The following is a 13,800-nucleotide window of genomic DNA, read 5'->3' on the forward strand; positions in this document are numbered from 1 at the left end:
AGAGGATGGAGGGAGGAAGTGGATGCTCGTGAGAAAGGACAAAGGGAGGAGGATGGAGAGTATGGCGTTATACTTAACGAAAATTGAAGAGATTACGTGTGAAACGCAAACATGACCATACTTATACTTGGATTTGGCCATCATTAAGCAATTCAATTATATTTGTAAACTCTCTGATAGCTATTTCCTTGATCTCAAGCGTGTTTCCCCTCTTAAATAATTACTGCAATGCATCTCTTCTACATATTCCAAGTACATGAAGAATGGATATTATATTGTTAAAGCCACAAAGGCTAGGAGGGCATTATTAGATCCTGGAAAGGCCTTTGTTTCTTGTATGGTCCATCCAGTTCCTGTTTTGACAAAAGAACTACCAATGTGAACAAGAACAACAATGGGCACCAAATGGGTAAAATTCTGGGCAATTGCTTTTTTCCTCTCTCCTTCAACACTGACAATCGGATCATATAGAGAAACTGGATCTTAATCTCTAGAAATTACAGAAAGCCCTTAACACTTGACCTATGGACTTGGGTAAGTAACAACCAAAAGAAATACTTGCAAGCCCTTAGTGGGAGATAATTGTCACAGCTCCTCGTGTGGGATATACCCTTCATAGCTCCATAGACACCTTTAAACTTTTCTCCCCAGCCCCAATGGACAAAGTCTTGTAACCAAAAGCCATGAAAAACCAGCACAACATAAATAGTGTACAAGGTCAACAATTTTTTTCAGACCGAATCTTGTGCACAGATGAAAAAGAATATAATTTACCAATAGAATTCACAAACAAATATTATTACAATGCAGCTGAAAAGACAAAACTGTGATAGTTCAAGAGCTATCACAAGCTGCGTCCAACACAAAATGAAAAACCAAACATTTACATTGGTTAAAACAAATTAGATACCGTCAAGCATTCTGCACACAGACGTAAATGAGGGAGACAATCAGGAGCAGAAAGTGGACTACCATGACGAGGCTTAACGGCATGATGGCAGTGTAATGCCATGACAGACAATAGCCAACACCACATATATAACTATTAAAATAAGGAAAATTAACGCCAACCTGCAAACAACAAGACTACATCATGAGGAATTTGTGATTTTAGCAATGAAACAGGCAAAAAGAAGGAAATCGAATAAAGCACAGACAACATATTGTTTGATGGTGAACTACAAGCCAGACACCAAAGTGTAGTAAGAATGGCAAGAAATTGCAATCCAATGAGCAGCCTGTCTCTGAGAAACTTAGACCAACATACTAAAAAAACCTCCTAAAAATAGTGTATCGCTGAACTAGCTTTGCCTTCCTTATTTACAAGGAAAATGCTTCTTCAAAATGAGGGTGATGAAATTGAAGAAAACATTCAGAAGGATGCAAGTGTTGCTAGAAAGGACACCAAAAACATGAGCTAAAACGTTGGTCGATTTACAACCAAGTGTTGCTATCATACACAAAAATTAAAACGCGCCAGGCCAAAGGGCCTTTTAATTTGGTGTGATTCCGTTATATTGTGTTCAGCAGAAATCCTCTCAGTGTGAGTACCAACCTCGTAAGTTCTGTTCTGCACTTTAAACTCACTCATTGATATTTTTCAATAAAACTTCAGAAAATGCGTGCTTTTTCCCATTAACTCCTGTGAAGTAGATCACCTGGACAAACAATGTCTGAAGAGTATATTGAATTTTTTCCTGAATCGAATTTGTGCTTCTAAAAACAATGCTGTTTCTAACAGCAAAGGGCCAATGCCAGTGTATAGAGGGTCTCCTCAGGCAACATTGTCCAGAAGGCTGGCCTCTAGCGATACTCGGCATGCAGACCACATGGAAGAATAGCACTACTGCAGTGCAGCATTGGCCCAGTCGCCAGCAGGGGCAGCTGGCTAACCAGCACCAAGCAAAGTGAGTCATATAGTCGGCCAGCCACAAGTCAGCCATATCAACCCTCCTGCCTCAGCCAGCAGCACATCTTCTAACAAGCATTGTCCAGCCTTCACAGTGCAGTCACTCAATAGTTGCAAGCAAATGTTTGCAAACCCTTTGCTTCAGTACCCTGTTTGAGACAATCGTGGTACCTACAAAATACTTGCTGTTTTCTGAGACACAACATTTCCCTTACTACCTGCTATTTAAATACAAGCACTAGGCACTCTTCAAAGAATGCGTTACACAGAAACTAGGAACTAGAAACACCTTTGTCTGCCATTATTGAGCCTCCAATCTCCGATTCAGATCCTTCAGAAATACATCAGCATGAGACAATCATGAATTCAGGTGTCCACAGCTTTGTATTATGGCCTGGAAATAAAACAGCAGCAAAAGGGCCATAATGATGGCACAACATTAAAAAATGCAATGCATAAATATCTAAGTCCAAACAATAAGTGGCCATGCTCACTCTTGCTCAAGTGTCACTGCCTCTTCGTCTTCATCATCATCTTCTTCACCCTGTGGATCTCCCCGTACGCCATTGCCTTCTGATGATGCCCCATCAAATGTGAAGTGCATTTCATCAGCAGCTGCACCAGCACAGATGTCCTCTGCAAGCTCCTCCCGAACCTGCTCCACAACGAGCATCCTGCCCTCATCTTTCTCCTCTCAATGGCCACTATTGTGACCTCACTCTTATCGAAACCCCGAATAGATTGTTATAAATGTACACAAACCTCTCCACATTAGCTGCCTTCAATCTATTCCTCTTCTTGGTATGAATCAATGAGAACGTAGTCCAATTCCTCTTACATGGACAGGCAGGACTACATGGCAAGACCTTGCAACTCTGAAACACTTGCACCAAATGCTTCCCACCACTTCACTCCCATGTGCATCCTGGATTTCTCTTTGGCAAGTGGATGGATCCCTGATGCCTTGTTACACGGGAAGGCTTCAACAGGCCATAGTAGAGATTTGGCAGCAGCTTCTCTTGCCTCCCTACGATGGCTGGGCCAGCTGGGCAGCAACAGAAATCCAGAGTATTAGCAAGGAGTTACAATCACATGCACTGCAGAGGAGACACGTCGCTTCCATAGAGGGACTCTTGGAGTAGGGCCTCCTAGTGCTTGCGAACAGGTACAAGAAGAGCAGCCTTGATCTTCAAGCTACAGAGAGTAGATAAAAGTTCTCTTACCACTCCTCCAGAGCACACTAGGTCCAATAGGGAGATAGGGTGACCAAGCAGTTCTTTCAGACCACAGGAGATTCTTGAGATGACCAATGTCTTTTACTACCAGATGTTTCGGCCAGAGGAGAAGACTCCATAGGTTCTTACAGCCCATGAGGCTGAGTGGGCACACACCCCTTTCTAGGCAATTATCCCTGGCAAGTCCTTTATGAGCATCCGCAAGTACTACACTTGTGTGGCAATGCGCACCTACATAGGATGCCATCAACAACTTGGTGATATAATTTCCCATATCAAACTATATTTCCAAGCCTTGATGGCTATTCACTCGTGTGGCAACACACACCTACATAGGATGCCATAAACACCTTGGTAATATAATTTCCCACCTATCAAACTATATTTCCAAGCCTTGATGGCTAGTTTCTAGCATTTGTTCACTGAGATAAATAATGGAGCATATCATCAAACTATCTTGGTAAAGTTGAATGCAACGAGATTGGACTCTAGTAGCTCAATGATCCAAGATAAACAATCAACTCTTGCATGTGACTTTATGACAATATGAAAATTGAATTCTTGAAGCACCAACATCCATCTCACAAACCTGCCTCAAATAACCGTTTTGTTGATGAGATATAATAAAGCTTAATGATCCACTGAAAAATGGACTAATTGCCCAATAAATAATGTCAGAATTTTGGCACACTGTATACCATACCAAGGGCTGGTACTATAGTTGCACTTGAGTTATGTCATCAAGCAACTTGCATAGATAATCCATCTTCCCATCCAGTTGTACCAGAATAATTCCAATTGCATATCCGAAGGCATCCACTTGAACATGGAAAATGACACTCCATGTTGGTTGTCTAAGAATTATTATGTTTTAGGCATGTTTCTTCCAGATATGAAAGGCGATAGATAACTCAGATGTCCATTGAAACTTCACATCCTTTTTTGTAAGCTCATACAATAGAGTAACTATTTCAGCAAATTCTCAGGGCATGAGCAGACAATTGAATACCCTATTCCCAGACGAGCAGCTCATGGAGGCCCTTGAGGCCCTCTCACCGTAGAAGTGATGGCATGACCCCAACCTTCTTCAGGTCAAGGTGGTACCGTACATTGATACAATACATTTGGCACAAAAACCAATACATTGTGCCATATGGCAAAAAAATTTATGTTATGTCAGGGTCGCCATCTTGGTAAACTATTAATTTTTTTCTCAAAAAAGAGAAAAAGGGGCCGGGGGGGGAGGGGGGGGGGCGCGGGAAGGCCAAGGCATGAGCTGAAGGTTCAAGGGACGCTGCAGCAAACGCAAAATATAGGCAGCACACAAAGATATGTACAAAAGAGATACACTAGCGCATATAAAAACGCCTACAAAAAATTGTCGTACAGTGTACTGCATGAAACGTACAATGTTTATTGTGCGAAAAATTCCGTACGATATGCATACCAGAACTACCATGCTTCAAGTCCTTTTGAAAGTGCATTCATGCTCCTCTGTGGATGGCCTTTCAAGAGATTTTTGATTCCCGTTTACTCCCCTAGTCTCGAAGTCAACGCTAGATCTGCCTGCTCCCGAAAGGAGACCATTCCGACATCCGTTAGTGAACCCTAACCAGCTTCTTACAAGACCTTAGCCCGGTCTTGAGCTTGCAGCTGCGTCCCCATCTTGCACACATCATACATGACAATCAAATAGGCTTTGTTCAGTTTTGCAGCATCCTAGACAAAATGGTCACTTTTTGGGGGAGAATACATTAGGAGTCTCATCCTATTGCAGTCCTTCACTTGGATTTTGAGAAGGTGTACGATAGAGTGACCTTTTCTGGAGGGCACCATGAGGAGGATGAGCTTCTTGGAACATTGGATTTGGAAATTTGTGGCCATGTATATGGGAAGTACTAGTCAGATGCTTATCGGGGCCACATAAGGGAGGCAATCTCGCTTTCCCGTTCAATGAGGCGAAACTGTCCTCTAGCTCTGTTTCCTTTCCTCTTTGTGGCAATGCTACTTTCTGCACTCCGAACGGTTGGCCTCACTGGGAGGCGCTGTACCAATCCATCAGGATGAGCTTCTAGACTTGGAGTTTGCAAACGACGCGGCCCTTTTGTGGAAGACATGGCAGAGACCCTAAAGGAGTCTGAGATACCCTCGAAAGTGTATTGCCAAGCATCTGGGGCCAAGATCAACTGAACCAAATTAATCAGCTTCCTTTCAGTGGTCACTGAAAAGGTTCAAGAGATAGGAGCATGGTAGCCACTCTTGGCGTCTCCTGGCTACTTAGGCTGGAAAGTTGGCAATGACATTTCAGCAAAGAAGCAGATTGCCCCCATGCTAGAAAATGTACAGCCCAAGCTTTTGTGCAGGAGCTTGGCACCGAAGTCCTCTTGGCCACGGCATGGTACATAACATCGTGCTAGTGTTTTCAAACAAGATGCATGGGAAAGGCTCACACGCTTGGTGCACAACTTCTTGTGAGTAAGGATCGGATGGCACAAGGAACACTTGAGCTAGGGTTGTTTGGCAAATAGTGATCCTGCCCTAGGCAGAGGGCAATCATTGAACCAAAAATGCAAAGTAGAGCCCTTTTGGGCAAGTTAGTAGTGTGTGGACTCACTCCAAGCTCGGAGCCTAGGAAGCCCTTGCTTCAACAAGGGCTTCTCAAGAATACCCACCACACAAGTGGTCAATGGCACAAGTCTCATCGATGGATCCAATCTACATAGAGTGTGGTAGCGGTTCTCTAGAGAAATCATTTCGTCCTCACATTTGTGTGTATGCTTATGGACTGGGGTGGTCTTCAGGTGGTTCTCGACTATGCTGGTATCCTCCTCCACCCTTTAAGTAGTGCATTGTGAAGCATTGTTGTTGAAGCTCTTGTTTGCACCTTTCTTGATCCGATCCTGATCTTCTTGCTATTTTCTTGCAAGTCCAAAGACGGCTGAAGTTCCTAAATCAGAACAAAGGGCTAGGGGGGTGTAGGAGAAAGGGGATGGGGGAAAAGGGCGGGCAGGAGAGGGGGGGGGAGGGGGGGAGAGACAGCCCGTGGCAGAGGCATGGACTGGAAACAGCCCCTCAACCTGTTCTTGGTGGCGCTTAGGGGCCAAGAGGGTAGGCAAGGGCCGGGAAAAGCCCCGTGATGGAGATGCAAAGGGGGGGGGGGGGGGAGAGAGAGAGAGAGAGAGAGAGAGAGTGCCCTCAACCACTGAGGTAAAGCCTCCACTGGATGAGATGACTCAACACTAGGAAGGGGGGCCTATATATAGCCTCTCGCCTCTAATCGTATATAGCCTCTCGCCTCTAGTCGTTTAGCTACAAGTGGCCGGCCCACCTGCCTCAAAGAGACCGACCAGGCAGCCTAGGTGGCCGAACCAACAGGTCGGTCCACCCCTACCTATAGCTTGGGTATTGGGACCTAGTAACCCAACTAGGCCAATTGGGTATGCTACCCTAAGAGGTGGCCACACACAACCCCCCCCCCCCCCCCCCAACCCACCCACCCACAAATGAGCTACTAGCACAGCATGGAAACAAACCCATGCAAGCCCTAAATAGCCCCAAAGAAGGCAAGACAGATCCGCCTAGGTATGCAAGCCCCCCAAGGCACCAGAACAGCCACAATTTGTGCCAACTTGGCCCAAACTGCTCTAGACAGCATCCCTTTTGGCCCTTGCACTGACCCTGGCACACCTTCCAAGGAGGCAGATCTGCCCTCCAAGTGGCTGGATATAACACTATCCCCTGGCAGACACACATGCTCAAGTAGGCTCCCAACCCTCCTATGCTAACCTCACAAGGAGCGAGCACACCCACAACAAAGGCCCTCACCGATAGGCTACACATGGTACATCAAGAGATCCTCAATTCCAACATGCCCATGGTGGTCCACCCATCGGCCCTTAGCAAGACCACGTGCATGTTGATGGGAAATGCCACCGCTACACAGATGGAGACCTTGAGATGATCCCACCGTCTCTCTAGCTACCCCACAGCACAGAAGATTGGCAAAGGGCCCTTCGGATAGTGGCTTGAAGGCAGAGAGGAATTTTACCTGAGGTATGGCAGCCTACTTGACAAAGGGGGACCAAGTCTTCTCTACTGACACGGTCACCCCAACCTTTTGGAATCCATATACAAGATGCCACTCTCCCTTCTTGGTGGCATCCTCTTTTTTCCTAGACGACAGTGTTTGGGAGACGGTCTAGCATCACTCCTTGGAACATTTGGGTCACTTGTTGTGGCTTGGTAATACAATCACCAAGTGCCCCTCGAGATAGCCTCACAGTCGATGTCATTTACATCCTACAGCCATAAGGGAGTGTGGGACATCGAGATCTAGGGCAAATGCTGCAAGGTGTGCGCATTGAGGCTTGGCCTATAGGTGTCTTCTAGTATTCAGAGCAAGGTATTCATTGGATCTATAGTCCCCCACCCTAGTTGTTGGCCCTTGTTTTAGCAATTCCCTAGGTAGTGAGCTATGTTCTCTTAAAACAGATTGGTTCACAACTCCCATGCAGTGACTCGTTGACTCAGCTTCACCTATCGTGATGAGCCAGTCCAGATAGTGCAGTCCTACACATATCTCGGAGGAGTCTTCACGTAACCCCTTTTCATGATGACCCACTCCCCAGAGAGACAGCTTTCACCAACGAAGAGCTGGCTCTTCGCTACAATAGTGCACCCCACGGCCATGTATGCAGCACCCTTCTAGGGATGTGACTTACCAAAAACTGAGTAGAAGAAATTCGAGTGTCTACAGGTGACTATGGGGTCCAAGATGATTCGGAGTAAGTGTATCCTGATTCGGAGTAAGCGTACAGGTAGAGTTCGTCATGGCTCCCACTAGCAGAGAGTGGAGCAGACACATGGTATGCATGGAAATCCACATGGTTCACCAAGCACAGTATCTAGATGGGCAAGCTCCCCCCTTTTCAATACAGCATGGACGCAGCCGGTGAGTCGATCCTGCGAGATGAGATCAACCGTATCATATGGTTAGATCTCCTTCAACTCCATATGTCTCAGACTTGGGGACCAGGAGCTCCCCACCAAGTCCCAGTTCTACTGTGACCACTTCCTGAGAGTATCGGAGGAGGGATTCATCATTAAACCCCAATATCTCGAGGACAGAGGAGTCCCACATGCATTGAGGATTGCCATTGGACAGATGTGTATTTCATCTCACCAGTTGAGGATCAAGACGGGGAGAGTAGCAAGCATCCCCAGGAAGCAACGGATATGTATGCTTTGCACACTAGGAGTGATTGAGATAGAGGAGCATAACCTGTGTGCCTGCCTAGCCTATTATGAGATTAGGGGACGATACCATTGCCTCTACCAGGAGGGGAGTGGCTTCAGTCCATTCTCACGATTGATCCAATTATGGACCAAGTCTGCATTGGCCTATATCTACTTGAGATGCGCCGACACAAGGAGACCCTACTACGACATATTAGAGGGCAGCAGGTTGCAATCAGGCCACATGACATAGAGCACGACACGTCACAGACTTCTATGCATTTGAGTCAGCTCCAGGACACATCGAGATGGAGGTGGAGGAGATAGCTGACATGCGGGCAGCCTGGATTACTGAGAGAGGGATGCAGAGACCATCTGCAGCATGGAAAGTGACCAAAGCACACTCTATTGAGATCTATCCTATCACAGCTTTCCTCAGGGGAGACCGCCAGAGGCGAGGGGTTACTCTAAATATAGCCCAACGGGTTCAGAGATCGAGGAGGCCACGTCCCCCTCCGCATATATCTGATTTTGCACGAGCTATTGAGCTCTATAGAGTTATCAGTTTAGCAGTAAGGGCCTTAGTGCGCCCTTTGCTCGAGCCCACTCAGGCTTGTATGAGATCATCCTTTTTGGTGTACTTTGTACCTTGTCCCATAGGCCCGCGAGGCCTTCCACGGACGTTTGTACCTCTCTCTCTCTCTCTCTCTTGCCCGCGCGAGCGTAATTCTCTCCTCATTCTCCTACCAAACCAATCACATGAAGCACAACTTCCAAAATAAAATACCATTGCTAATCTATATATACCTTTGGCAGACTAGAATATGTCCAACACAAATTCAGATTTTGTTGTTCTAAAGTCCAAATTTCTCCACTGAAAATAAAAAGAGAAAATGAAAGAGAAGAAAAATGAGCTAACAAATTTTTTTGATAAACAAAAGGTAGACATACCTAGCAAACAAAGCAATGCTTATCCATGATGTTAACATTTCTACTAACCTTGCACTTATATGCATTTCTAAAACCAAAAGAATGACCAAGGTGAGGTTTATCAAAGTACTGAGGTGAAGATGACGTTCATCAAAGAACTGAAATTAGGACAGTCAATCTCAAACATGAATGCAGATCACTTACGCAAGTTTAAAATTCCTCCACCAAACCGCACTTCGGAATTGTCGTGATTGCTTCTTGAAGCGAAAGGCCCTAGTTTGAATGTTCGCTGTTTTATCGACGAGCAACTCCAGCCTATCACCTCTCTCCAAAACTTTGTCAATATTCTCTATCATGACATTGCGCACCTGTTAACAACCCATCTCTAATATCAGTCAGCACAGGTCTAGGATGCCTCTCATTAATTCACAAAAACTAAGTTAGCCAAATGATCCAAAAGGGGAAAAACACAAACTATTGCCCAGGAATACAAGGTGGAAAGGTTAGGGGAATGCATTTTGACATTTTTGTCTCTGATTTCTGCTGCTAGGCCCATGGCATAAGAGAATCCCATATACAAACAGGGTAGCTGAGCTGAGAGCTTGAGATGAGCAGACTATATGTTGGAAAATCTAGGCATGTACCCTAATACCATGATGCCTTGCTAGGAAGAACGGAGAATCTTCAACAAAATGAAACATTGATGTAGCTTCCTCCTACATATTTCCTCACAAATGTTGAAAGGCTTTCACTGGCAAGCAAACAAGAAGCAAGAAATCCGTATATAGAAGGCTTACGGTTGAACGAATGAAAAGCAATACATGGATGATTCTAGGGCACCAACAAAGCAACATTTCCAACCTGTGGTGCCTAGAAAGGGATTCACGTAAATAAGGCGGGAGAAGGAAAAATAGGTTTTGGTACAGAAAGGGTGAAGCACGTATGAACCTGCAGGCAAGAAGATGGAAGTGGCCTTTGAGAAGACGGCATTCTGTTCCTGCCGAGCCTGCAAGGCACTAGCCAAGAAGCTAACCTGAAAGCAAGTGTACAGTAATCGGAAGCCAAGCACCTAGAGATTCTTGCGATCACCTTGCATTTCCAGAGCTCCCTCAAAAATTTCTTGCCTTCCTCACCGTTTGCCTCTACAATCAAAACACAGATCTGAGTGAAAAAGACCACAGTAGAACAGCCAAACTATCTCAATGTGAAATGGGCCAAAACCATGCACCCTCAAAGCCCATCACATGCAGCCCAAGTTGCTGCGTTCGAAGCTCAGTGGTAGCATCAAGATCTGCTCCAATTCTCTCCCTGCACTCCCTCTGGCTGCGTGCTCGTGTGAGCTTCAGTAGGCCACTGGTGAATGCCTTTTCCAGCCTCCCACAAAGCTTTATATAGGGGGAGAGGACCTTAGTCTGTCCCCCCAATTAGCTGGCCAACTAGCCCTGTGTGGCTGACCTGAACTGACCCTCTGCCGACCTGGCAGTCTGTCCTGGACAACCAGCAATCTGGAAGACCATATCCGAGGGCTATAAATGCCCCAGCTCCTACTCCATTTGGCTTTTGGATGGGCTTCCTTCTGTACCAGCCTTGGCTACTGTTTTGTCTGATTTTCATTCTCTCTTCTTCTTATTATCCTTTTCCTCTTTTTTCTTTTTCTCCTTAGCCGTATTTGGTTCTTTTTTTTCAAACAGATTCTAAATGGAATGCCCACACCCTCACTCACGAGTGTCTTCCCAACACCCCAACCCGGTTCCCCACGTTGGAGTGATTCGGGACATCCAAACTCTGCTATCACATGTAGCAGAGAAGATTGCACACGATCCAGAATGAGTGAAGTATAACATCAAAGTGTGTTTGCTTGGGTGGGGTCCTGACCAAAGGTGCGTGGAGCAGAGCGATGACTGAGGCAGGCTCAAAACAACCTATGAGATCTCTGTAAGTTTTGGAGAGACCGCTACGACCGCTGCTATAGTAAGGTCTTCATGGACTACAAGTACGTAATCCATGAAGAGTATGATTATATATTATAAGAAGTGGAAGATGAGGTCCCAAGTGACCCGTCTAGCGATGAGGAAAAGGAAAGTACCTCGGATAGTAATGCAGAGTAGTACACCTCCTCCTCTATTTTGGAATTTTTGGAGAATGTCTCTTTTGGAGACAGATTTTGCTTAACAATAATATTTTTGTGATATTTTTGGTGTATGAGAACTCTTGTTTAACAATACTATTTTTTGCGATATTTTTTTTATATGAAAACTCTCTTGGATTCCAATTGTCTTAAGTAAATAATTGTCCTTTCATAATTGTCTTTTCATAATTGTCTTAAGTAAATAATTATCCTTTCATAATTATCTTAAGTAAATAATTATCTTTTCATGGTTTTATTGAATGGAATTTGAGCTTGAAGTAGTAAATTGTATTTTAGGTAAATTGTCTTTCCGCTTCTTACCCGCTCTTCTATTTGTTTTTGTTTTTGTGTTTGTCCAATCCCCCCAAATCAGACATGGCATCACACCGCACGTCCTCTAATTATGAAACCCCTCGTAGGAGGAGACCTCAGGATTTGTACTCTCCAGAGGACTTTGTTTCCCTTCAACCGGCTCCTCAGGGGACTACCCCTGGGTCTCGATCCTAGCATGGTGACTAACCATGGGGGAACTCTTTTGCTAGCAGCCCATGGCTCCTTCTAGAGTCCTACTGCTCACCCTATTCCTCTGCCTCAACAGCAAATTTGCCCGCATCCTTTTGCCTGGATCTCGCAGTCTCTCTTGGGGACAATCTCTCTCTCTCCAAGCTCTGTTTGCTGCCCACATAGTCCTCCTCCTGCCCACATGGCAGTCCTATTTTCTGTACTATGTCCTACTGCATGTAGCCATGCTGGTAGGCCTCCTTGCTGCCCATGCATTAGTGGCCCTCTCCACCCAGGCCTGCCCATCTGGCATCTGCTTCTCATGCCCACATTTCAGAACAGGTCACTGCCCACGAAGCCTTTATATAAAGGGAGGGGACCTCAGTCTGTCCCCCCAATTAGCTGGCCAACCAGCCCTGTGTCGCTGACCTGAACTGACCCTCTGCCGACCTGGCAGTCTGTCCTGGACAACCAGCAATCTGGAACACCGTATCTGGGGGGGCTGTAAATGCCCCAGCTCCTACTTCATTTGGCTCTTGGATGGGCTTCCTTCTGCCCCAGCCTTGGCTCCTGTTTTGTCTGCCCCTGCTCACCCTTTACTCTGCCTAAGCAGCAGATTTGACAGCATCTTTTTGCCTGGATCTTGCTGTCTCTGTTAGAAATCGACCAAGAGGATATGCACAGCCGAAGACTGATAGAATAGCCCAGGAGCTCACACAGCATGTGTGGGGTGTGGAATCACAAGCTGCTTAACTTAATTTGCATCACATAGATGTGCAGACTCATCAATAGACAATGAACCAGCCAGATATAGAAACCACCAAAATAACATATTTCCGTCCAAAGCTATGCACACAATACAAAAGAGATAGATCCAGATTCCCACCAATGGTGTGGTCCTCTATTCTTACCACAAGGTACTTGTACTATCTGTCGGATATCTCTAGACTCAAGCCCGACAGCCCGCCACGTAGGCGCCTCCAGCCTGCTTATCTGCTGCCTCTTTTGCAGGTCCATGGCCTACCCTTTGCCCGCTTGCCCGCACCTCTTGGCCTGCCACTGATCATACTTTGACAGCTGCCCAAATGGCAGCTCATGTGCTGCCCATGTGGCAACCACAATATCTCCTGGTCTACCTCCCCCAAGCTCTCCTCGTATGGGGGTTTACAGATGGGGAGGTGACCTTTCCAACACCCCCTCTCAGCGACAAATCTCGGCCCAATGCCAACACATTGACGAAAATGCTCCAATAACTCCCTGGTCGTAGTCCTCTAGAACATTTCAATGTCGAAATCTTTTCCTGGCTTTGCATCCAGTGGCTCCTGCTCCTTCTGCTTGCGCACACCATCCTGGTACACAGGTCCATCTCTAGTAGCATCTCATGGCACCACCACCTTCAGTCACATTCCCTCCTTCGAACTCGAGCAATCCAGACGCCACGATCTTCCAGTTGTCCCCCTCATAGTGAGTGAACAACTTGGAGTCTTCCAAGCACCATGCTCTAAGGGTCTGTTTCAACCCGTCCTTCCTTTGGCAAGGTCCATAACAAATGAATATCTCCAGATAACCTAGACCACGAACTTTCACTGAGCTCTCAAGCAGGTACTCTTCTGGCTTCAATACACCTTGTCCATCACCTTCCAACAATCTATGTCCGAGATTTGAAGAAGCACCCACACTTCCCCTTCTGCCTTCGAAGAAGGCCAAATTCCTTCCAATCTCGCATTCGAAGAAGGCCAATTCCTTCCAATCTCGCAGGTTCTCTCCACAACATGCTACAAAGGCTCAAATTAAGAACATCAAGTACATACCAGATAGTCGTAATGCCTGTGTGCTTGCTCTGACAGCAAACCATGCACCTC

General features: G+C 45.9%; 1 protein-coding gene across 2 annotated transcripts in view; it reads right to left on the reverse strand.

Moving 5' to 3' along the window:
* Window positions 1-203: 203 nt before the first annotated feature.
* LOC147902614 (vesicle-associated membrane protein 711-like) overlaps window positions 204-13,800 on the reverse strand; it is a 31,143-nt gene continuing 17,546 nt past the window's right edge. Inside the window, exons 3-5 of one of the 2 annotated variants that reach the window (XM_087373167.1) lie at window positions 9,514-9,677; window positions 973-1,071; window positions 204-667 (exon numbers count right to left, since the gene is read on the reverse strand). In XM_087373167.1, coding sequence (XP_087229293.1) covers window positions 984-1,071; window positions 9,514-9,677 — 252 coding nt within the window. In that variant the 3' untranslated portion in view covers window positions 204-667; window positions 973-983. Of the gene's footprint in view, window positions 668-754; window positions 1,072-9,513; window positions 9,678-13,800 lie in introns of those variants that run through there. The other variant, XM_087373166.1, reaches the window with a different exon arrangement.

Source organism: Dipteris shenzhenensis, chromosome 4 (assembly GCF_047967505.1).
Source record: "Dipteris shenzhenensis isolate YYH24624 ecotype China chromosome 4, Dip_SZ_1.0, whole genome shotgun sequence".
Taxonomy (NCBI): domain Eukaryota; kingdom Viridiplantae; phylum Streptophyta; class Polypodiopsida; order Gleicheniales; family Dipteridaceae; genus Dipteris; species Dipteris shenzhenensis.